We start from the raw sequence: 25,732 nt of genomic DNA, 5'->3' as shown, positions 1-25,732 counted from the left end.
GTGCGATAAAAGAGATAATTCTATGTAAATGGGTTTGATATAGTCGGGTTTGACTGTATCTGCGTTATAATACTGTCAAGCCCGGATATATCAAATTCAAAGGGTATCGTAAAATAGTTTGGTATACATCAATATTTTGATATCCAAAAATATGTAACCATAGTTTTTGCTATACATTATCACTGTAACATTATACTGTGCACAAAAATTGTGCGATAAAAGAGATAATTCTATGTAAACGGGTTCGATATAGTCGGGTTTGACTGTATCTGCGTTATGATACAGTCAAACCCGGATATATCAAATTCCAAGGGGATCGTAAAATAGTTTGGTATACATCAATATTTTGATATCCAAAAATATGTAACCATAGTTTTTGCTATACATTATCACTGTAACATTATACTGTGCACAAAAATTGTGCGATAAAAGAGATAATTCTATGTAAACGGGTTTGATATAGTCGGGTTTGACTGTATCTGCGTTATAATACTGTCAAGCCCGGATATATCAAATTCAAAGGGGATCGTAAAATAGTTTGGTATACATCAATATTTTGATATCCAAAAATATGTAACCATAGTTTTTGCTATACATTATCACTGTAACATTATACCGTGCACAAAAATTGTGCGATAAAAGAGATAATTCTATGTAAACGGGTTTGATATAGTCGGGTTTGACTGTATCTGCGTTATAATACTGTCAAGCCCGGATATATCAAATTCAAAGGGGATCGTAAAATAGTTTGGTATACATCAATATTTTGATATCCAAAAATATGTAACCATAGTTTTTGCTATACATTATCACTGTAACATTATACTGTGCACAAAAATTGTGCGATAAAAGAGATAATTCTATGTAAACGGGTTTGATATAGTCGGGTTTGACTGTATCTGCGTTATAATACTGTCAAGCCCGGATATATCAAATTCAAAGGGGATCGTAAAATAGTTTGGTATACATCAATATTTTGATATCCAAAAATATGTAACCATAGTTTTTGCTATACATTATCACTGTAACATTATACTGTGCACAAAAATTGTGCGATAAAAGAGATAATTCTATGTAAACGGGTTTGATATAGTCGGGTTTGACTGTATCTGCGTTATAATACTGTCAAGCCCGGATATATCAAATTCAAAGGGGATCGTAAAATAGTTTGGTATACATCAATATTTTGATATCCAAAAATATGTAACCATAGTTTTTGCTATACATTATCACTGTAACATTATACTGTGCACAAAAATTGTGCGATAAAAGAGACAATTCTATGTAAACGGGTTTGATATAGTCGGGTTTGACTGTATCTGCGTTATAATACTGTCAAGCCCGGATATATCAAATTCAAAGGGGATCGTAAAATAGTTTGGTATACATCAATATTTTGATATCCAAAAATATGTAACCATAGTTTTTGCTATACATTATCACTGTAACATTATACTGTGCACAAAAATTGTGCGATAAAAGAGATAATTCTATGTAAACGGGTTTGATATAGTCGGGTTTGACTGTATCTGCGTTATAATACTGTCAAGCCCGGATATATCAAATTCAAAGGGGATCGTAAAATAGTTTGGTATACATCAAAATATTGATATCCAAAAATATGTAACCATAGTTTTTGCTATACATTATCACTGTAACATTATACTGTGCGCAAAAATTGTGCGATAAAAGAGATAATTCTATGTAAATGGGTTTGATATAGTCGGGTTTGACTGTATCTGCGTTATAATACTGTCAAGCCCGGATATATCAAATTCAAAGGGTATCGTAAAATAGTTTGGTATACATCAATATTTTGATATCCAAAAATATGTAACCATAGTTTTTGCTATACATTATCACTGTAACATTATACTGTGCACAAAAATTGTGCGATAAAAGAGATAATTCTATGTAAACGGGTTCGATATAGTCGGGTTTGACTGTATCTGCGTTATGATACAGTCAAACCCGGATATATCAAATTCCAAGGGGATCGTAAAATAGTTTGGTATACATCAATATTTTGATATCCAAAAATATGTAACCATAGTTTTTGCTATACATTATCACTGTAACATTATACTGTGCACAAAAATTGTGCGATAAAAGAGATAATTCTATGTAAACGGGTTTGATATAGTCGGGTTTGACTGTATCTGCGTTATAATACTGTCAAGCCCGGATATATCAAATTCAAAGGGGATCGTAAAATAGTTTGGTATACATCAATATTTTGATATCCAAAAATATGTAACCATAGTTTTTGCTATACATTATCACTGTAACATTATACTGTGCACAAAAATTGTGCGATAAAAGAGATAATTCTATGTAAACGGGTTTGATATAGTCGGGTTTGACTGTATCTGCGTTATAATACTGTCAAGCCCGGATATATCAAATTCAAAGGGGATCGTAAAATAGTTTGGTATACATCAATATTTTGATATCCAAAAATATGTAACCATAGTTTTTGCTATACATTATCACTGTAACATTATACTGTGCACAAAAATTGTGCGATAAAAGAGATAATTCTATGTAAACGGGTTTGATATAGTCGGGTTTGACTGTATCTGCGTTATAATACTGTCAAGCCCGGATATATCAAATTCAAAGGGGATCGTAAAATAGTTTGGTATACATCAAAATATTGATATCCAAAAATATGTAACCATAGTTTTTGCTATACATTATCACTGTAACATTATACTGTGCACAAAAATTGTGCGATAAAAGAGATAATTCTATGTAAATGGGTTTGATATAGTCGGGTTTGACTGTATCTGCGTTATAATACTGTCAAGCCCGGATATATCAAATTCAAAGGGTATCGTAAAATAGTTTGGTATACATCAATATTTTGATATCCAAAAATATGTAACCATAGTTTTTGCTATACATTATCACTGTAACATTATACTGTGCACAAAAATTGTGCGATAAAAGAGATAATTCTATGTAAACGGGTTCGATATAGTCGGGTTTGACTGTATCTGCGTTATGATACAGTCAAACCCGGATATATCAAATTCCAAGGGGATCGTAAAATAGTTTGGTATACATCAATATTTTGATATCCAAAAATATGTAACCATAGTTTTTGCTATACATTATCACTGTAACATTACTGTGCACAAAAAGTGTGCGATTAAAGGGATAATTCTATGTAAATGGGTTTAATATAGCTGGGTTTGACTGTATTTGCGTTATAATACAGTCGAACGCGGATATATCAAATTCAAAGGGGATCGTAATATAGTTTGGTATATCAACAATTTGATATTCAAAAATATGCTAAATTAAGCTCCAGTGTAAATTTCCTGGCATCTGCTAATACCGAAGGTCACGACAAACGGGAGCATTACCAAATAGAGCGTCCAAGAGCCGCTAAATGCAGAAGAGCGTAGTTGGCGGAGACCGCAAACGCCGCCAGGCTTACACGCACACTTGGCCGGGACCTCCACAGCATAAACAACAAAACACAAAAAAAATGAAAAAAAAATGAAAAAGCGAAACGATTAAAAAGATGATAAAAAAAGTTAAGCAAGTAACGAAAGAGAAAGCTCACTTAATTCAGGCAGCAAAAGACAGGCAAAAAAATAAAAAATGGGCAAATCGATAACGGCAAAAGGAAAAGGTAAACAAAGATAAGGTGTTCAAAGTGCGATTGCACAATTGTTGTTGTCAACACCTGACTTGCCGAAGACATTTTTTTTTGTGCTAATTTTGGGGCTAGGGAGTTGCGCAGCATCAGCAGTGTTCGGGGAAAGGGCGCAGGCTATTGTTTTGACAGCAAGCACTCCCTGCTTTCCCTACGCGTGCGCGTGCGTGCCCTTGCCATCCTCGACTTTTTTTTTTACGGTTCATTGTTTTGTGTTTTTTTACCGAGTGTATGCTGGCTTGGCTGTCTGTCAGCCCTGCGATACAAGCGATGTGCTTGCCACCGGTGCAATTGGACCGTAAGCTGCGATGTCTCTGCCATGAGAGTTCGATACTCCTATTGCATTACATGTGATTTTCAAGGGGATGTTGGGCTGTTTGATATACACAATAATTTGAAATACCCGAGTGTGATATAACCAAACTCAACTGTTGTAATAATCTTTTTTTTTTTCTAGGGGCTTAAAAACTTGCTTTTACGTTATATTCGTGGTTGCCTTATATTCGTGCAGATATGGTACTATAAGGCAGTAGAAGCAGCTTCTGAAGCTAGCATCTCCCAACCTTGGCCTTCACCATGCACATCAGCCCCAAAGATGCCTAGCCTTCATCTGCCGTGCGAGCACCGACATTCAGTCCCACTTCCGTAATGGAAAGTTAGGTCTCTCGCCCGTGCGTTTGTGCGCTGCGTAGTTAATGTGCCTCCATCCGTTTGTCGTTTCTAGGTCCGACTGCGGTACCTTCGCGGAAAGTCGAACAACATCGGGCCCTCGTGGATCTGAATCTCCCGGTGCGGCCACTTCGGCACGCACCCTCTGCCGTCAGCGAACCTCAGGAAGATTTAGTCCGATCCCACGAGGTCGAGCGGTCCTAGCAGCCAGCTGTTACAACATAGTTGTTTTAGCAGTTGTCGCGACGAAGTTGTGGCAACCGCAACTGAAGTTGAACCAAAACGAGTCGTCGTCGTGCCGGCACGGCTTGCCGGTTTGGGTGAGGGGCTCCCTTGGTTAGCTTTTGGAGGGGACGGTACGGTGCTTGGAACGAAACTTCGACCGGTGTATGCATCCTCAAACGGGGTCCCTCGGTTTTCCTCGGGTGACGTCGTGGAAGTGTCACGCTGTCGCCTGCCATGATCTAGCGGTGGCGCAGCAGAGGGGCTGGGTGCAGGAGACACCTGTTCTGCCGCCGGTAACTCTCAAACTTGACGTTCCACGGTAGCCTTGGCAGCCAGGAGTTCTAATGCCGCTACAACAGTGACACTCATAGCCTCTCATCATGAGCGTGACGCTACGGCTTTTGCGTTGTCGTTCGTTGCCACTTCGACACCACTTTAAAAAGGATAGTCTGAATGGGACGCCGGACACGCCGTTCGAGAAGCATTCCATTCACCGTAGCTTGGCGAAGTGACTTTTTATTAGTCTGCAATTGCTATCGGACTTTGATCTGTAACCCGCAACAATTCGCTTTGTGCATATTCTGGAAGAAAGTGGGCACATGCAGGCTTTATTGGTTACGGTTACGAAGGATTCGTTGCGAAATGGCTGACCGTTTTTCGAGAATATATGTATGGTACGCTGTACTGCGAGGGCCTGAGATGTCGGTTCTACTAGATTTCAAGGTGAAGAAGCAACGATGGTCAAAGTCTGTTGACAAGCTGCCAAAAAGCACCCTTTCGTTGCATGCTTGTTCCGTGGCGCTGGCTACTCTATGTGCCCGCTTTACGAGTGAAAGCGGCAGAACGTTGAATGCACATTGCCTGCGGTGAAAAGTGATGCTATTATAGATTTTATAGTAAGCATAAAGTTAACGGAAAAAAAATGTTGCTCGAAATCTCTCCATTGCCTGCGGAAGCGGTGCCGCCGGAAATGCTAGGAACTTGCTCACGTGCAGGCAACAGAAGAACCATTCTAGAATATCGCTCTTTGTGGAGCTTGTCAGCTGATAGATCTAAGAACGTTGACCTGTGAGGGCAAAAAAGTTAAAAGAGCGGCAGGGTTGGGACAAGATTTGAGAGACAGCCGGCTTCATCTAGTTGCCCCTCGACTGGTCTGCCGCCACATCCATGACGATCGTAGCCACCTTTGTCCGCAGGAAGTCGTGGGTCCACAAGAGGGCAAGAGTGAGCTCGACCAGTTCGGCAAGCTCTTTGTTGGCGGCTTGGACTGCAGTGCTACACACTCGAGGACCACTCTGAGTAGTGAGAAGGTGTCGTCGTCTTTGTGTGGCTACGAACTTAACGTCGACACGCCAAAAGAGCTCGTGCAAGACGGAACGGCCTGCACCGTGGCTTTCGTGGATGCATTCAGTGCCCGACGGGGTGTCATGTTGTGTGTCTGTGTGCGCTTTTGGGTCGGCGATTGAGCGTGACATTGTTGAACTTGTTGGAACTCTTCTTCACATTCATTGATTGTACAACCATTTCCATTTTGTGAATTCATTACAGTGAGGGAAGTGGCATTTGACCTTTTGTGTAGCAGGCAAAACTTTTCTTTGGAGCAACTGCTGACGCTTTTGGGAGCAGACTCTAACATCTGTTAGCACATCGCTCTAAAATGGAAAAGTGGCTGCATCACTAAATGAGCTTATTCTTGATAATGACTGTGGGGTCCTCTTTGATACTGGAGCACAGTATTCATTACCTTTTGTAATGACAGATTTGGTGCAAAAGGAACAGATAGCCTTCTTTTTAGACATAAGCTGTGGTCAGGGTGGGTCCTATTGACAATGGGTACTAAAAAAAGCGCTTGAAAAAGTAATTGTTGCTCAACACTTGTTGTATTAAAGCTTATCTCCCCTCCCACCTTTACACCCGATAATTTATTCTGCCTGTAAGTATAATGTGTAAAATACCACCAAAAACCAGCATATCTGCTACCGCGTCTTCCTTTAGAAAAGCATCCCCCAACGTTTATGAACTTGCCAAAACTTTAGCAAAACCTACACTTGTGCGTTAAGTGACACTGCTTTTTAGCATGATGGAACCCAAGTGAAGTCAAAATTCTCTGCTCTTTCGATTGACAGCTGCACAAGAACTAGACCTTGACTACCGCATTCTTCAAATATTGAATCACGTTTTTCTTTTTTTTTCGGCATAGCTTTTTTTTTTTTTAAATTGGGGATCAACTTACAATGGAGACCAAAGAAGGTAGGACTGGAATAGTACTGAGCATCCTTTTCAAATCTGTTCCACTAACTCAAGCGGTCACCCGTGTTAGCCACTACTCTTAGCTCGTGTAATGGCGTGTTTACACTTGCGGATCTGTGCTAGCGGAAAGCGGATTTCGGAGCCGGGTGGCGATATTGACTCGTCCCTGGCGGAAAATCTGGATATGGGTCCCGGACTCATAAAGCGGTGAAGCTTGATGTACATGGGCCAAGGTTCACCGTTTGACACAAAGGCAGTGTAATTTTTTTTTTTTTTGCTTCGCTTAGATATATGCAATGAAATTTCAGCGCTCATTTTTTTGGTCTACACATGTTTAAAGGAGCAGTATCACATCGGACACACCAATATTTTACTAAAAAAGACGAAAAGGAATTTTAGAACGAATTAAACGATTAGCAAAGAGCACCTGGTGGATGTCGCTAAAGCCTCGTTTGTAATGCTTGTCTAGGAACCTTGACAGGTAGTGACAATGACTGCTTTAAACCTGACTTCATCCCGACAGCTCTCCGGCCAGCACAAGAGGAGAAGTGGAAGAGCAACTCTTGTCTCACCGGAACACTTGTGTCTGTCCCAGATTTGCCCAGATGTCGCTATTGTCCCTCTGCAAGATTGTAGACGATTAACCCGTCGCTCAAAATCCTTACAAAAGGAGCTCTGCCTGGGTTTGATACCCGCCCGCTTCAATCTGTACGAGTTTCGTACTGGCACGCGTTCGTGTAATCACTGCTGCGTGATGCACGTTGAAAAAAAAACAGGTGAGCGGTTGTACCGCACTGGCTAAATATCTCATCTACAGCTAGGGGACGGGCCCCCGTTGAGGCGTACCAACATCAAGGCTGTACAAACATATACACGCAATGCAATTTTTTTAGTTGCGGTGGCCCGATCGCTGGCGTGATTCGACCGCTTCGCTGGAACGGCTAGGGCATCCTCTCGACGTCGGCCTCGCCACAGCTTTGCTCGTCTCGAGACGAGCTACGTCACGATTGCGCCGGATGTGGCGTGCTCTCCACTGGCTGCTCGTCGAGCGCTTGCCAGAGTGGGCTGTTTATGTCGAAAAATACAGCCATCGGGCTCAAAATACAAACGAACGATTGTCATTTACGGGTATTGTGTAGCGATGGGACCGACTTTTTTCCGAACCAAGATTCGGACCCGAATCTGACGTTTCGGAAAGGTTCGGATAATTGACCGAATCTTTAGTCGGTAGGTTTCGGATAGGTTGGGAAAGTTGCCAGACCACACCACACTCTTGGAAGAAGAGATGAATCCTTTGCTTACTCAGACATTTATGATACGTGCATCATAGACTCAAGCAAAGGAAAAAAACCTTTTTTTTTTCTACAGCCTAGATGGAAAAAATGTTGTGAAACGAATTTACAAAGAAGAAAAAAAGTTTTAGAGCCAGACCTAAGGCGCAAAATGAATTTGTAGCTGGCGCCCGCGGGAGCAGCCGCGGGTCACGTGGTAGACCTGTGCGCCCAGTGGCGTACCAACTTGTTTTTGAGTGGGGGGGCAAACCCCCACTCAAACAGTTCGAAGTTCGTCGAACTTCGAAAGACTGGCGGGCGGTTTCATTTTGATTCAAGCAGTGAGGTACATTCGTAATTTTTTTTTGCAATTTTACATGTGGTGTTGCATTCCTTGCGAAAGACAATGCTGTTTATTTCAATCATCTGGCATGCTTGGTTTTAAAAGAAATAAATTCCCGAAGGAGCGAGGAAGGACGACGGGTTTTTGAAAATTATCGATCGTGCCATATTTGAAGCGCGCTATAGTTGAAGCTATTTATGGTAGAGATTTTAAACTTTTTAAGAATTATCTATGTATCGACCTTTTCATCCTCCTCCGCATGGGCGCTGCCATCTTGGAATCACATAACGCGGCAGCCATTAGGCTGCTTCAACTTGCTGCTCCGCTCTCCCCTCTGCGCCTTGGCGGATGCATTGTATTCGTGTTTTTCGTCACGTTTCATTGCGCTTTCTTGTCTTACTTCGGAAACAGACGACTAAAACATCACGAGGGTTCAAAGTCTCTTACGAAATCGAGGTTTGTTTACTAATAGTGACTGAACATTCTCAGTAAGAAGCGCATATATTTATATCGCGCATTTAGGATCGGAAGGTGTCAAGAATAGTCAGCGCAAGGAGTCTATCTGTATTTCCTGAAAGTATAGTTCTTTTTATTCATAATATATCGAGAACAGTTTCTTTTGATTATGTGAGGAAACTCGCGGAGGGGATAGACAACGAATGTTTAACTCATATTTTATCTGAGGCTAAAAGTAATGGTACGTCAACATCAGGCGATTTGTTTTTTCATAATATCACACATAATTGTGTTTGAGATTCTCAATCTTTTTTTTGTGACGTAAACATTCGGTTGGTCGGTTTATACCTATGAAGCTTAAAAAATTGTATACTGCGCTCGCTCCCATTTCGACAGTCAATAATAGATTTAGTGGTTATGTTTAGATAACCAGTGCCATTTACTCAATTAATACAAGCACAAAGGTTGAGTCTTCCCGCAAAAGAAACTACCACAGACACTTAACAGTAGCGAGTTTTAGGTTAGCGTGCACAAAGAAATAACATTGTTTCTATTTGCAAATCCAAAACGTGGTTTAGCTTGGGCGCATGCGCAATAACGCCTTTTTTTTTCTTTGCGTACAATGTTTTATTTTTTTGCCTGTATCTGGAGCCTGCAACAATCGACGGCGAAAAAAAAGAAAAAAGCCGTCTGCATAACAATTACTTGTGTCCAGGATTGTCGATGGCGAATAGAGGTTTACTTTTTGTGGCTGGCAACGCCGAAATTTACAAAGCAAATCTGTTCAAACAAATAAATATTTTTTCACACAGGTCCGTGAAGTGGTGCCTAGCGCTAGAATCCAGCCAAACTTTCCGAGGTATTTCTCCTCCTGCACCCTTTAATTTTATTTGGCCAATTTTACAGAAGGCAAATTCCAGATTTAATTTGACGGGACTGTCACTTATTCTTGAGTAAGCAAATGTTCATATAAAAATAATTTATTTCCTAAGGCCAATATCGTGAAATTCTGGTTGAGTACTATAGAAGGGTTGATAATTAAGAAATTTCCTACTCGGCCTGTCAAAACATAGTCAAGTACTGAGTTAAAAAAAAGAAAAAAAATGGCAGAGACAATACTAATTGGTTATATCAATTATCTGCGTCACCACACGATACGTTTTTAGTCTGCGAAGTTCACTAAAGGTTGGGTGCCCACGAAAACCAAACAGTAAGTAATAAACTCGCGAGTTCATCTGTTCTGGCCGATTTAGTACATTGCTAATCAAACTGTCGATATGCTTCTTTACATTCACGTGTTAGACTCTTTATTAGTTTGTTTTTCTAGAAACTGGTGTCATTGGGCATGGCCGCAGATAACGGTAATCTTCCCTCTACATCAGTCAGGCGTTTCGCAACCGACCTTAATCAGATACACCAAAGGAGTTGGTCAAAAAGCCCGTAATTTAGGCTAAAATAAAATTCACCTCTTAGTCCTGAAAGTGGTTCAATACCACTGTTTCATTGGTTGTGTGCTACAAGGGAAATAATTGTATCACCAAATTAAGCAAAAACCCCGTAAAAAAGCAACATAACCGCGTGCAAGTTCAAACCGAAACCAACCAAATTGAAGCAACCTAATGGCGCCGAGTGCGTCGGCACCCTCTATCCGCCGGTGAGGCAACTACTAAAATGAAAAGGTCCTAGGTAAGTGTCGTCTTAAGATATGATAATTGTTGTTCAAGACGAGTTTCGAAGAAATATCCAAACAAGTACCTACGGGCAATTATGCCCTAAACTTGGTCATTTTTTTCGCCAACATTGTTTGAGGTATCACATTTATATTAACACCAGAGACAGTACATATCATTACCATCTGCAGAATACAAAAGAATGTATTGTTTTTTCCACGTTGAGGAATAAATTAACTCATGGGGGAAGATTTCTAAAATTGTTCAAATTCAGCACGTCATAAAATTTCTTTTTCTCATTTTACGTTCTTGGGACGTGTCTTTTGGCCTGTTCACATTTTGGTAGGAGAAACTTGTTTCATAGTTCTGGGCCTCTGAATATGCAAGAATATAACATTTCCGGCGGGTTCTTCTTAGTTTTTCGCCACCACGAATGTAGGCCTCATCATCGCTACCACCTAACGAATGTAGGCCTTGCATGCACCCAGGATGTCTGATCTGTAAACAGATGCAGCACACAAACACGGCCAGCAGCATGCACTCGCAGTTCTCAGTGAAAATTAAACGGCACCTAACATGTGCCTCGTCGAATGTCGTGTACTTATTCGAGTGTACGGTATGCAAAATGCAATAATAGGGCAGACTAGAACGGCATTTAGACTGCGCTTTAATAATCACAAATCTCACGCCATAAATCTTCCGACACTGCCTCTATCCAAACATCTCGCTCTCCCAGAACACTCATTTGATAAATTGTCAGTGACGCTCCTAGAATCTGGATTTAAATCAAATCGCGAACGTGAACAGCGTGAATCCTATCCAATTTACTGATTCAACGTTATTAAACAAGGAATAAATGAAAGCCCCGGTACTCTGGCACTGAATAAAATGCTAACAGACGAATAGCAACAGCAATCAGGGGACATATTTTCAGGTCCCAGACCTCATTGTTAGCAGTGGTACTGTGTTTGTGGCCGGAACTGGACCATCAACTTTTCTCTTTTATTTCCAGGTTTTGATATTCATTCTTTCTTTTTATTTATAGGTTTAACATTGTTCCCTTCCAGGTCTAACTCATGAATGCTCCAGAAAACAACACAAATGACAATGCCGTTGTCTTTTTTTGTTTCTTTCTTGAGACAGCACTTTAGTTTGTGCGTGTGTCTGTCGTCTATTGCACGCTATCGTCCAGGTCAGCCCCGCCCGCCCGGACACAAGGTTACCCTACGCCCCCTCTCAAGAAAGCTCCAACCGTCACCCCGCTGAAATTCGGACCCGACCGTAGCATTGTATAAACGTTTGCCCATCTGGAACTCCTTTTACGCTTCTTTGGAACCTCCAACCATCATCCCGCCTTTTTAGAAACTTGGACTCGACCGTAGCAATGTATAAATACCACCCGCGTTCATCTGTAAAAGTTCTTCCTGACGAAGGCCAGACTCCGGCCGAAACGTCGAAGAATAAATCGTCCGTTGTTGCTGTTTTCACTAAGGTTTTTTTCTTCAGTTATATACCCACGCCTACGGCCTCCCGCCACCATGCCCGTTATATATATACATATATATATCTTTTTTTTTTTTTAAGACAGGCGTTTTTTTGTTTTCCTTGCTCTGGAGGAGCATTTTTCTCCAAAGCATGCGGCTGCTCTGTGGATGTCGCTTCTCCGCAGTGCACCATTGTGCGAGGAGAAGCGAACTCAAGGGAGCAAGTGGGCTCGCCCGAAAAGATTCTGAACAATATAAAATGTCGGGAAACTTTCGAGCACGCTCCACGTTTGATATGAAGTTAATATCGAACATTATGTTGCTCAAAGCGACAACCGAAAGCAAAGTCCATACAAGTTTACCGTAACGTTCCGATGACACTCTGATGCAATGCTGATGAAAATCCCTCACATCTTGGAGAAATGTAGCAGGATCTCGTAAGTCTCTTTGCACACTTTAGCACATTTTGTTTCTAAGATCAATGCAAGCAAATTTTTGACACAAACACAAAACTCAAAATCTCTGAAGACTCCGATTGCCCCAGCCTTATTGAAGTCACAAAACACACTCATCACAAAAAGTTTGAAATGAACAGAAAACTAAACTTAAGATTACTGTCTATACTTATTATTTTGTAATAAAAAAACATAACAAAATGAATGAGGTAATGACCACAGCCAACTCCAAGATGTCCAATCTGTCAGCCTATACAGGCCACGTCTGCACTAACAAATAGCCCTCTTTTTTTTTTTTTTTTTTTATGGGCCTTTTGTTCATTATAAACTTAATCTGTACAAAAAACATACAGTATAGACCACTTACAACGTAACCGCTTATAGTGCAGGACCGGGTATAACGCGATTTTTTTAAACCACCGGTTCGCCTCCCATGTAATTACATACCGCTTAAAATGCAGGTGCGCGAAAGGAAATACCGGTTATAGTGCGGTTTCTGGAACAGCCCGCCAACCGCACCGACAACCAAAGCAGCGAGCACGCTTCCCTGTGCGACACTAGATAACGGCGCGAGCCACAACAACACCCTCGCGGGGCAAGGAGATTGCTCGAAGAAGCGGGGAGAAGCGAAGAGAGAGGCTTCAGTTGCCATAGCGACGAAGGGACGCACGCACGTGTCGTTCACGTGCGTGCATTGGAAAACAACCGCAACGACAAACCAATCGCAGGTCGAGGAGAAGTGTTTGCGCGCGTTGCATGCCGGTCACGGGCCGGCTTCTTCTAGCCGCAAACATGGCGTCGGTCGTGATCGTCATCGTAGTTGGTCGTGGTCGTAGACGGCGTGGTGGAAACTCATCTTTCCGCGTAAAAGCGCTATCCTTGACTGTGAATTTTTGTTGTGTTGCTATGATAACCCAGCACGTACTAGAAGGGAAGATCCACCTACTCGTGCGGCGATGTCGTGGCGGCGCTCTCAAGACGGCAGAAACGCCCGTGCCGTCGTGTTTGTTTACTTCGACTACAGTGATGATTTCAAAGCATTTGTGTCCTCGAACATCGCCCGGATTTCTTACTTGGCGCATTTCATGCGTGTGCTCAAGTTGAAGGTATTACTGGCACGTACCGTATGAAGGATGCGAGTTTTCACGCGTTTTCATCACCGGAGAAAAGTGATTAGGATTAGCCATCCTGAACGCTCGCAACGTCCGTCCGCAACCCGCGACGCCGTTAAAAGGCTGCTCCAGGCAAAAGCCGCTCATTTCTTTCAAAATGTGTGACACACTTGAGACAAATTGTACTAGTCTGGTGAAATAAAGACTTTCCTCAAACTAAGCTTTATTTTTCATCTAACATAAAATAAATTCTTTTACAAAGGTAAGTTGTCTCATGGCATGTATTTTGGCCTGAAAAACTGATGTTTTGGTTATAGCGTGGCACCGCTTATTGTGCGGATTTTCGTGACTCCCGCGACATACGTTATATGCGGTTACACTGTACCTGCAGTTGTTCGTAAGCTTCGAGTTCTTACTCACGAGTAGACTCCTCTTGAGCTATCACTCACCACATGGTCCCAAGGCACTTCTGTCCTCACCCATTCTTACAATCTGCCGGAAAAGGCAGTACCACCCCACACGCATTTATGTACACCTATATAACAAACTCTGTAGCTAAAACCCATCCAAAGCAGTTCACTTTCTCCTTAAGCCCCAATCGTTGGCTCTGCCAGGCCTGCAGGATGCTTCGCCGGCAACCAACGCCTGCAATATTAAAGAGAGGTTGTCGTCTTCGCTCAATAGCCAGTCCTCAAGCTATCACTCACCAGGTTCAGCATGTTCCCGAAGTGAAGACCCCTTCCGGCCTCACCTATTCTCGCGATCTGGCGGAGAGACGACGCCATTCCCTTCGCACTTATGTACACTACAACGCCAAACTCTGTAGTAATTAAAACCCGTCCGAGATCGCTCGTTTCCTCTTCAAGGCCTGTTTGCCGGATCTGCCGGGCCTGCGGGATGCTTCGCTGGCGACAGGCGCCTCCACTAACGAGAGAAAGCCGTCGTCCTCGTTCACGACCCAGTCTGCGTCCGCCTCGACTCGATGGCGGGAGGTTGTCGCCTCCACCATACTGAAGCCCGTCACTTCCTGGCTAAACCCAGTGTGCAAGTCGTCGTCGTCGTCGTGGATGGTGATTGCGTCGACCGGTGGATGTGTCGGCTGCACCTTCGCCCGCTGCTTTGGTTCCCGATTCGGACTTTGTGAAAGCCCCGTAAACGAGATGTCTGCTGTTGATTCGGGCAGCTGCCATTCGTCAGTTACGTCGTGTGTCTGAAAGCGGGAAAGGGGAGTAGATTAACACCTCTGAACGCCAGGGTTTACTCCAACGCTAAAGGCAGGTTGTGAGCATGACCGATTGGCGCTGCGACTACTTGCGACTGCTTACGACGAGGTGCTGGCGTCATCTATAGGATAGCCCCTGAACAGCTCCAAAATCATCATTCTTTCACTGTGGACCTGAAAGTGTTACGAGAGGCCATAACTGCACATAGTGTGCAGATTTGATCTCTCCTCTAATGCTGAACAACCTTTGGCCTAGTTATAGGCGGAATGGAAGTGGCAACGAGCAATCGCAATGCAGTCCATTACATTCAAAGCAAATGCGTCAAACGGCCTTTACTCGACGTATTTATTACTATAACCGCACGCATTTATATTTTTTTCTTTATTTATTTTGTACTGCCAGCCATCGACTGGCCGAGGCAGGAATGGGTACATATTAGGAAGAACGCTTAATTACGACAATTTATGAGGACATCCAATTTGAGGCTAGGTTTCCTACAAAGTTGTATTTGCACTATTTACAAATGTTTCAGGCAGGCTATTCCAATATATCCATATATATATATATATATGTCCATGTAGTGAATCAATATATCCATACACTGATCCAAGATATTCATATACGGAGTCACAAAACAATGCAAACCAAAAGAAAAAGCGAAGTGAAGGTTTAATTTGGCATTATCTATCTATAGCAACATGAGGACTCCTGTATCTAGGGTGGTGAGGCTTCCAAAAAGATTTCATCAACCTCAGGATTCCCACTTGGGACGCTTGATCCACTGAACAGTAGAACTAAACCCCACAGGCCAACTTTTCTGCAAAGTTTATTATTTGCGAGCGGTCCTAGCCCTCGCGCGAGTAGGTCTTTGTGAAGGGTGGTGACGATGCCTTACGGTGACAGAACCATTTAAAGGTCATCGTACCTTAGCATGCACAGTAGAAAAAACACCTACAATTAATTTAAGTCTCATTTTTCTTGCCAGTAGCATTAAAAAAAATATCTTTCTTGATAGAGCACTTAGCATTGAGCATTCAGTGATTTGCTGGCACACACCACGCATATTCTGTATGATTTGATTCGCACCACTCTCGGTATTGCGTTTCAGACAAACAGCAACCATTTTTGAACGCATGAGCTTTCCCCTTAGTCTTGCTCTTTGACGCAGACAGACACACGAAACATAAAATGCCATCTCCCAAATCTCTTGAATCTGAAACTCGTGCTAAACAGCAAACAACGGAGCACGGTGGAAGAAGCGAGAGGTGTCTGAACAGCGCCGCCTTGCCATTTGGCAAGTGTAGAGAAGGGTCGCTAGCATTTCTGACAAATGCAGTGAGATGGCACGACACGTCTGGGGTAGTTAATAGTGCCTCAATGTTGCATGCTGGCTGCGCCTTGCTAGAGTGGTGACATCCTTTGGGAGGACAAGTGCCACCACCATTTCGCCTGTCGCGATCTGGTGACCTCGTATATGTGAAACGAGATCGGCTCGTGTCCGTGAAAATGCTGAATTATGAAGCACTCGTTCAGATGGGGATAAATTATTCCAAGTAGAAGCTCCCTCGACTTGGTAATGCAACCAAGCGGCCTAGACGGGGTTATCTTTACAATGTTTTCGCATAATCATTACATGCATCGCCAAAAACAATTCCATAGTTGACAGAACACACGATTTACATGTTCCCAAAGTTATCCCTCATTTCACAAGTGGTAATGGTCAATAACTGTGTAAACAGCTCGTAAAAGGCTACATATGAGCGGCAGGCAAGATGGCGGCTTGGCTAGCAGACGGCAGAGTTGTCCTCACTCTGGGAGGGCTGCCAGCCCAGCAGCACTGAGGCACTCTAGGGGTATTAGAAAAGCAATGAAAGCCACTCAAGGAATCCTAGCTACTAAGGCTTCAAGGTCTAGGGCTTAAGGGTTTTGACTCCTCCCTCCCCTCTAAGCTCGGTGTGGAACATTCCGTGACACCTCCTCTCCACACCGTGCGACCACATTCTCCCTGCACAAACTTGCACCCCTGGACCAAAACATTATCTCTAAAGAGGAAGCGGAATGATTAGGCTCTTGGGTCAGTTCAAGACCGTCGCAGGCCTACGTCTATTTCCCAGCTAGCTCCCTAATCCACGTTTTAGATATAACTGGAAAAAGAAAAGGGGAAGAAGACCTTTTTGCGAAAGAGTGTGTGTGTGTGTGTGGGAGGGGAGGGGGGGGGCAATCCACAGTGGACACTAAAGAAACGGTGCAAAGCTACATCGAGGTCAATGCAGCTCAGTGAAGGGAACAGGATCTGGCATCGTTTCCTTGGGATCTTGCAACGCACCCATTTTTCTTTCATGGCAAGATCGCTGCAGCGTGCCCTGAAACCTCCTTCTTCTCCCCTCCCCTCCCCTCCCCCCCAACAGTTCTTGGGTACGGCCCCGCACGATGCCCCTAAACCAACAGAGCCCCTGGTGAAAGATGTAGCCCCTGGTGGAAGAGGTGCAAACACCGAGCAAACTTCTTTTGTTCAGACACCTTCCTTTTCTTCTGCCGTCGGAGCAGGCACGCAATAATTTGATCGAGAAACGCAGCCCACCGTCTCCGTCCATTTCTCCAGGTATCGCATTCCGGTCTTGTCCAGGCTGGTCAAATGGATGGCACCAAGCAGTTTGGAAAGATCGTCGACCTCGCTCTCGTCCTCGGAACACTCGGCTATATCCTCGTCGCCAAGTGCGCGACTCCATTCCGAGAAACTTATTGTCCGTTTCTACAGAAAAACAAACGAGGAAGCTGTCAGAGCGGCCTTATTTCGGAAAGCACTGATGCTGTGATCAAGTGCACTAAATACACTGCACTCATATTCGAAAATATGCAATGATTGAACCATTCTTAATCGAATGGAACAGAACGGTTCATTCACCCGCATATTTTTGAATATTTCCTGCTTGGAGATCCCGTCAGATGACGAAAGTGACCCGTGATATACACTGTACAAAGAGATACAGAACAGAACTTAAACAAGGCGTTATACATACGGCTATTTATGTCAGCAGTGCCGTTTGTTTAGTTCTTAAAACTCAAAGGAACAGCGCCACCAAAGATGGGAGTCAGCTCTTTTTGAACTACAGGGTCCGATCGAGAAAAGTAAACCCTACTTTTCGGCCCGTTCAAAAATACTATGCATCGCAGAACGCTCAAACTCCGCCAGAATGTAACCCTAGCAGTCCAGGCAAGACGCTAAAGTTTCAGCCTAATCCGATAACTTAATCAAAAGTTATAAGTGATTTTCTGAAAATTTAAAATAGGAAAATGGCCGCCGACGGAGTTTTCAAACACATGGGGCTCTATGACACCAGAAACCGAAAACAAGCAAAAATGGGTTCCATTTTCCCATTGAAATTTTCAGAAAATCACTTATAACTTTTGGTTAAGTTATCGGATCGGGCTGAAACATTGGTACCTTGCTTGGACCGCTAGGGTTACATTCTGGCGGAGTTTGAGCGTTCTGCGATGCATAGTTTTTTTACGCGGGCCGAAAAGTAGGGTTTACTTTTCTCGATCGGACCTTGTAGTATGAATACCTTGTCTCTAGGTAAGGCAATGATCAAAGCAGCTGCAGTCTGTTCTCCCTAACACAGGCAACTAGTAGTCTCAGCTCCATTTTTTATCAAATGTGAGAGTTCAACAGCTTCAAAAGTAAGTTGTCCACATATCCCCGCTAGAGTCGGTAACAAGTTAAGAATGCAGCCAACGCGCTGCTGCTAACGCGAACCTTCTGCCTTTGATAATGATTCGTTGCATGCGCAGCTAAAGTGTGGTAGAAGGCAACAAGCACATTGTGGATGAGGAGCTCCTGCTGAATTCTCAGCCTGTCACTGACTATAGCACCACTATAAAACCCTGTTGTGACATACTGTAAACGACTTATTTTTTGCGGGTTCAATGTTTCGCGATTTAGGTCAAAGCTGAAGTTTTTTAATAATAGGCGGGTTCTAATTTTCGCGACACGGTAGGATCTCAATATAGATTCGAATGTGTTTACATTTTACCGGAATTGTTCGTGAGACCTATTTTTCGCAAATTGTAGGCGATTCGCAAAATTGGGTTTTCGCGAAAATTAAGTCATTAACAGTATGCCCCTGCTACTTAAGTACTCTCGTTATAACAGGATACATTTGTATAGCAAACAGACTAACACATAATAAACCTGATAAGCTGACACGCAACACAAGCAAAACTGTTACGGGTGGAGGGTGCAGTCTTATTGGCAGACTGACGTGCACACTTACTAACCACCGCGATCCACGAATAACCGGCTACCCTCACAATACCCTAATGGGTTCCTTGTGCCCCCAATTGTCTCGACCGTCCCTGCACATAAGTAAAGCGTTTTTCCAGTTTAAGCACTATTTTAGCAGATCTGATCCACTTAGTTATGCATAACTATAAGCCAAGCAATTTGGCTTATAGTTATGCATAACTATAAGCAACTGACGTTGCTCGCGAATACGAGATGGTTTGAAGCGACGAGCAACAACGACCACGATGATGCACTAGGTAGTGCTCGTGACTGGCAGCGCATAAACGCCGAAAACCCACCGCCAGTACGAAGCAAACTACGGCGCATTTCAGTATATTGTATCCCACTACTCTTGCATGCATTGAGGGAAAGCTTCCCCTAGGAGCAGCTGTTACTTAATGTTTGTGTTAATTCCAACCAGACACCAATCAAGTAAAATAGTTTGCTAATCAGAAAGATATAAAAAAAGATTATGACTTTATAAAACAATTTGGGAAATTTGGTGTCTTTCTGAAAATAATTTTGGGGTCAATCTCATCAGCGCCGAGAGGAAGAGTCTAACATTCTTGATATTCTTGAGCCCTTTGCGAGTTTACAATCGGGCAATATTTTGGTGAGAACGTCTCACCAACATACAACCAGCGAGAGAGGACTCGCTGCCTCCGAAGCGCTTGTCTTTGGTACTCCTTCATCTACTGGTTGACGTCAGCTTGTGTACGGCAGCAGAACTACTTGAGATATTACCAACAAAGCGCGGGTTGTCGACGGCTTCCGACATGAAACAGTGGGCAATCGTAATTTCAGCCCGCGTCCAATCTCACTTCGCTGCCGCGCTCGGTTCATAAGAGACAATCAACTTTTTTTCCGGTCTGTTAGCAGACGACGTATGGTATTCTGTTATTTCAGCCCATGTCCGATCTCATTTCGGCGCTGCGCTCGGTCTGTAGCAGACGATCAACTTTTTTTCTAATCTGTCACTGGACGATGCACGGTGTTCTCTTATTTTATCTCCATCTGGGAATGATGCTTTGTAGCAGACGAACCGCGTTCTTTGCTCGCGCTAGCAGATGAACCATTCACGAATGCCATCTTCGCTTGTTCCGTAAGGGAAAATTTAGACCTCGCTTTCGCGTTCACCAAGATCGGACCCCTAGAGGGGTTCCCAGGCTGGCATTCGAGGCAAATAAGGGTTCTTCATAATTAAAAAATGAAAGACGTTTCCAACTCCCCGCAATGCCAAATTTGAGTGCAGCTCTTCAGAAAGAGGAGGGGATGGAACGGAGAGGAGCGTATGCCCCTCCTCCTCCTCCCTTGGGACGTCACTCGTGAAGGTCGCGACCTTCACGACTGAAGGTCACGTGAAGGTCGTGACCTTCACAAGTGACCCTCGTGATGTCATTATGGGAAACGTCCCTTAATGCAGCATGCAGTTACGAGTGAAATCACTGATGACCCTCGTGACGTCATTATGGGAAACGTCCCATAATGCACCGTGCGGTTACGCCGACAGCGATGGTGACGCCACTCAAGCCGTAAACGGGTGCTTAAGAGCTGTGCTCTAAAAGTTTGAACACGACCATAGGAGCTCAAAACACACATTTGACAAACCTCAGCCCTTGCTCTCAGCACAAGTTCTTCGAGCTCTGGGCGCCGAAACCTGTGGTGGCCGTGTTCCTCGGGGTGCGTCTTGTCCGCCGTGGTCTCGTGGGTGTTGTACGGTAGCCCGAGCCGCTCTAAAAGTAGAACGGTTCAGGTGGCCTCACCATCCTCCCTTCCAAAGAGCTTAGATGAACGAGTGCACAAACAATGCCCCCAATCCCAGATCTTCCTGTCCACTGCAGTGTGCACAGCATCTGGCTCTGTGTAACCTTTAAAGCAGAGCTCCCGAGGGTTTTTCAGCTACCCTAACTGAAGACATTCGAGATTTAGCAGGGCTTTACTCTTACTGGCATGCTTTTGATTATCTCTAAATTCCAAATAGCTATTAAGAAAACGGCAAATGAAGGCTATGCCAAACCAACATTCAAATCTTCACACACTCTACAGTGGGGTGGGTCTGAGAGGCTCCCCAACCTCTCGGACAAATTAAAAAAATTCAACAACTTCGTAAAAAAAAAAAAAAAATTAGTATGATTATTTCAGAAATTTGTTCAGATGTGTTTATTATTCTGCTGAACCAATTTTGAGGCAAATCAGTGACAACAAACTTTTGCTTTTAACAAAAATAATGTGCGTGAGCATTTGGACAATGACAAAGCATTCCATTTCCATGTCATTAGATAGGAGCGTACTTCCCAAGATGGGTTGAAACTGTAAACATGCACTTCCACGCACCGTAGCTTTCACCATGATGGAAGAGAATACAGTGGAATCTCGTTAATATGAGCCCAATGAAGACCAAATCTTTGTTTGAATACAGCAAAGTTTGAATTACCGGGAGTTTCCAGCCATAGAGGCGCATAGAAAGGGACCTGCATGTTAGCTTGAATTATCCACGAGTTTGAATTAAGAGAGTTTGAAGTAACAAGATTCCACTGCATTATGAGCCTGTGTAAAACAACCCATAAACTGAATATTTAAAAAATTTATAACTATAAAGAAAAAAAAAATGGTTTCGTGGCTTTAATAGACCTATTGCTATATTACCCAAGCATCAAGGAGAATACAGGGATTGGTGTTTCACGCGCCCCACGTGTTGGCATCAGCAGTAGTAACTTTTCGAAAGCAAATACCTAAAACAAATGACATCTTGCATGCGCGTTCCTCAACGCTTTATTTTGGTTATTTACTTCGAATCTTTTATACGGGGAAGGCGTGCGCGTGTGGCGCATGGAACACCAATTCCTGCATTCTCTTTGATGCCTGGGTTATATAGCAAAAGGTCTATTAGGGTCCACCTCAGATCTTCCGGTTTGCGGTTCTGCTAATTCCTGCGCCCTACTTTCAATAAATTACTAAAATAAGAAGCGTGAAAGACAAGAACAAGAGGGAGACTACACAGGACAAGCGCCTCTTGTCCTTGTCTTTCGCGCTTTTTATTTTCGTAATGTTTAAAGGAGCGATGCAACAATTTTTGTACTGTGCACAAATACCGCTTAAAACGGATCCCTAACGTTAATGACCTATGAAACACGCGTTCGTTTTTCACCCCACGCAATAGAAGTTCCAGAAAAAATTTAAGAAAAACGAGCAGCGTTCACCCCCTCAACTCGCAGCCAGAACAAGCGGCCACGTGATCTGGAGCCGATTATATGCCGCCAGTGTTGATCATAGCCACGCGCTGGGGTTGGCAAAGCGCAGGACACGCGCTGAGTTCCAGACATTGTTATGGCTCGGCTGTTGTCGTCGTTGCAGCGATTGGATACGGGTCACTACCCGAATACTTCTCGAGCTAGCAATTGTCACGAGCCCAAGTCGAGTGCCCACGCAATGCTCGGGTCCAATCCATGAACCGCATTCAAATATCGTCACTTGGGTGTACTGCGATCCCCGAGTTACGTCATCAAATTTTGCAAAGGAGAGATTGAATGAAAATGATCGCTTTTGTCCTTGAAATTACACCGCAACAAAGGGGTTTCTTGGCCAATGGCGTTGCGTGTGAGTATCCTTGAGTCCCAGGTGTGCCAGTAAGCTCATGTAAAGAGAAAAACATTCCAATTGAATATCGTTGCACAGCTCCTTTAACCAACTAGGCCAACAAATAATTTTTCTACTGTCTCAATAAATTACCAGGACCGCCAAGCATCTCTGTATACTTTTTAAGCATTTTCACCACCGTAGGATTGGCAGTACCGTTCTGCACTTGGAGAGAAGCATAGTACCTCTCTGGATTGCAGAAAAGTACTCTTGTGCACTTCCAGAACAGTATTGTACTGCCCTGCATTACAAAACTGTGGCAGCCCCCTTCCAACTACTTACGGCCGAGTGCCTCAAAACCTCTTGCGATCTCGTACGACCAGAGAACACGCAATCTGTTGAGTAGCCGTGGAAGAGATCTCCGTATTTCCCCTACTATCGTTCTTTCTTTACTGGTCCGAGAAATGTTCCACAATGTTATAAATGACCATTTCTCGTAGACCGTACATCTCGCAGACACTGCAAAAACCATCGCTCTAGTGAAATGCAGTTCCACCTCACACATGGCGCCAGCGTGTTCTGAGAGGTCGCAACAGCTCAGCAGTAAGACGACACAAGTGCGTAAACAGCCTTTACACTCAAATGTGTGAACCAGCCTTAAGGTATACTTCGGGTGGCATACACTGCCAGTGAGGAGACCAACCTTTGCAACCTGAGATGCTCCTGAACTCTATGAAATGGCCCTCCTCCTCAGGGATCGGAACGACTTTGGCGAGCTCCGTCCACGACCGGACGGACTCTTGGATTTCCGAGACCGGGATCAGATCGCTCCCCATGCCAAACTTGCAACTGCCCCTGCTGGCAAGGTGCTCACCGCCCACTACAAAGTCCTGAAAACACAATGACGGTGACCTTAGTTGCCTTGTACATAGTTTCTTGTCCGTGATTACTTTGCATAAGCGTTCCTCGGACGATCATACAGACGACACGGGTTCCCAAACTGGTTCCTCTGGAGTTCGGAAGTCCTTCAGAGTAACCCGAATTAGCTGAGCACCCGTATTTCCTCGACTGCCCCTGCCCCGAAGTAAAAGTGTCTTTTAAGTTTAAGCGGTGATTTAGGAAGAATGGGTCGTTCATTGATGCCTATGTGCCAAGCTCTACCTATATGTGCATCGATAAAGCGGGGCAGAAGTCTGCGGGCTTCGTACCGCCTAACTGCATCAATACTTCCGAAAACAGGAGGCGGTCCCGGGCTAGCAATCAAAACAGATAGGCAGTCCTCCACATTGTAAACATTCGGAGCCTCTGATAGGAGAGATACTAAAAAATTGATGATACAGCGTGCAATAAACAAAGACAGAGATAGGCCGTAGAAGAGAAGAGCGCTCAACTTTGACTAAACATTTACTGGAACTACGCCCTACGAAGAAAACAACCACGCCATAATCGTGTCGACAGGTGCTCAAATGAGCGAGCCCTTTTTCGTGTAAATAACCGAAGATTGGCTCACGCATTTATCCTCATGCTCCCTTCTTATCTCGTACGCTTGCCAAAGTTCTCTGGCAGTCCTACCAGCCCTCCTTGCCAAAAGTGTCGGCGATGCAGGCGAGTTGGTTCCTTTATATTCATGCAAAAAATCCTTTTTGAGCACGTGTTGACACGGTTATGGAATGGTTGCCTCCTTTGCTGGATGTCGTTTTAATAAATGTTAAAATGAAGTTCGGCACTTGTCTCGTCTACTGCCTATCCCTGTACTCGTACAGGATGAATAAAAATTGCTGACTCATGAATGGTAACACAAGTGTCTTTCAAATGTCACATACCTGTCAGTAAAGTCACAATGTGACTTTACTGACATGTGACAGGTAGTAAAGTCGCAAAGTGTCACAATACTAATGTAACAGCTGTTTCGGAATTTAGAAACTGGTAGAGGCTCAAAGCCAACCAGCCATAACTCTGAGAACTTATGCACATGCAAGTAGCCATAACTTTTCTCTGGAAAACAATATCCGACACGCTTGAGTTAGAAGAGGCCCAAAAGATAACCTTTGCAACAAATTCAGCGGGGGACATACCTGACAAAAGAGATCGCCGAACGAAGTGAGCTGGAGTGCCGAAAGACTGCCGCCCGAACACGTCACAACACACGCCCCAATGAGAGGGGCCGTCACACGTTTCGCGATGGCCGCCTCAATCTTGCACCCCTGGTACACCAGCTGGTTCGAGAAATCGCAGGGCTTCGAAAGATGCCAAGGCGGAAGCAGTGAAACTGGCTGGAGCGACATCGATTCCTGAGATACGCTGAACACGGCAACTTCCCTCGACCTCTGTGACCCCAAGGTCAAGTAGAGGTCACGAGGGCTGCCTTGTCCACAGGGAGCGGCGACGGCGTCAAGGAAGGTCGGAGAGTACTTCAGGCCGTGATTCCAGGTCAGCATCTGTAAGCCGGGCATTGCAACTTGTTTATACTGCAACAGATCATGGCTATAGACGGCATCAACTATTGTGCGCCACATCGTCGAGGCTTGCGTAGCTTCCACGGTGATGCAACCCCGGGCAGCTGAGAGAGCACGTGACCTTGTCTTGCGGCTCATTTCAAGCACTTGAGCAACTATAGCTTTGACAGAGTTGGAGCACTGCAGAAGCTACGCTGCTAGCCTTGACGTAACACAAAATAGTTGACACCGTGTACAGAGCAAACATTAGGTTCAATAGATACTGACAGAGTAGAGAAACTTCCAGGTGCCTACCCACTGTTGCCCGACAGTACAAGTCTCAAGCTTCCCATGAAGTGAAGCCAAGGTACACATTAGCGCGGCGTTCTGTGGACTCACAATCATCTTGGCTTAGATCAACTAAACAAAAACTAGAAAGATGCTCGTGACATGTGCTGGCCTATTACTCATCTTTTAGATACCTCAGCTTAGCTGGTTCGGCTGATGTTCCAATGGATGCAAGCCACTGATCACCAAGCTCTATTTTCATCCATTGAAGGCAAGCTAAAACAAAATATACACTAGCAACATTGAGTGGCCCTAGTACCGTA

The 25,732-nt window shown here is 43.9% G+C and overlaps 2 protein-coding genes and 1 pseudogene across 2 annotated transcripts in view; 2 read left to right on the top strand and 1 right to left on the bottom strand.

The window, feature by feature from the left end:
- The window catches only part of LOC8027082, a 33,597-nt gene extending 29,057 nt beyond the window's left edge, over positions 1-4,540 (top strand). The window contains exon 24 of the mRNA XM_042288817.1: positions 4,392-4,540. Coding sequence (XP_042144751.1) covers positions 4,392-4,540 — 149 coding nt within the window. The remainder of the gene's footprint in view (positions 1-4,391) is intronic.
- Positions 4,541-5,260: 720 nt separating this feature from the next.
- LOC120846992 lies at positions 5,261-6,258 on the top strand (annotated as a pseudogene).
- A 7,524-nt stretch (positions 6,259-13,782) lies between these two features.
- LOC8027084 (TATA box-binding protein-associated factor, RNA polymerase I, subunit C) overlaps positions 13,783-25,732 on the bottom strand; it is a 28,719-nt gene continuing 16,769 nt past the window's right edge. The window contains exons 10-14 of the mRNA XM_042288816.1: positions 24,762-25,124; positions 23,390-23,576; positions 20,719-20,843; positions 17,407-17,577; positions 13,783-14,812 (exon numbers count right to left, since the gene is read on the bottom strand). Coding sequence (XP_042144750.1) covers positions 14,432-14,812; positions 17,407-17,577; positions 20,719-20,843; positions 23,390-23,576; positions 24,762-25,124 — 1,227 coding nt within the window. The 3' untranslated portion in view covers positions 13,783-14,431. The remainder of the gene's footprint in view (positions 14,813-17,406; positions 17,578-20,718; positions 20,844-23,389; positions 23,577-24,761; positions 25,125-25,732) is intronic.

Source organism: Ixodes scapularis, unplaced genomic scaffold (assembly GCF_016920785.2).
Source record: "Ixodes scapularis isolate PalLabHiFi unplaced genomic scaffold, ASM1692078v2 PGA_scaffold11__112_contigs__length_91849675, whole genome shotgun sequence".
In the NCBI taxonomy this organism is placed as follows: Eukaryota; Metazoa; Arthropoda; class Arachnida; order Ixodida; family Ixodidae; genus Ixodes; species Ixodes scapularis.
Note: the sequence above shows the minus strand (reverse complement) of the source record. Positions and strands in the feature narration are given on the sequence as shown.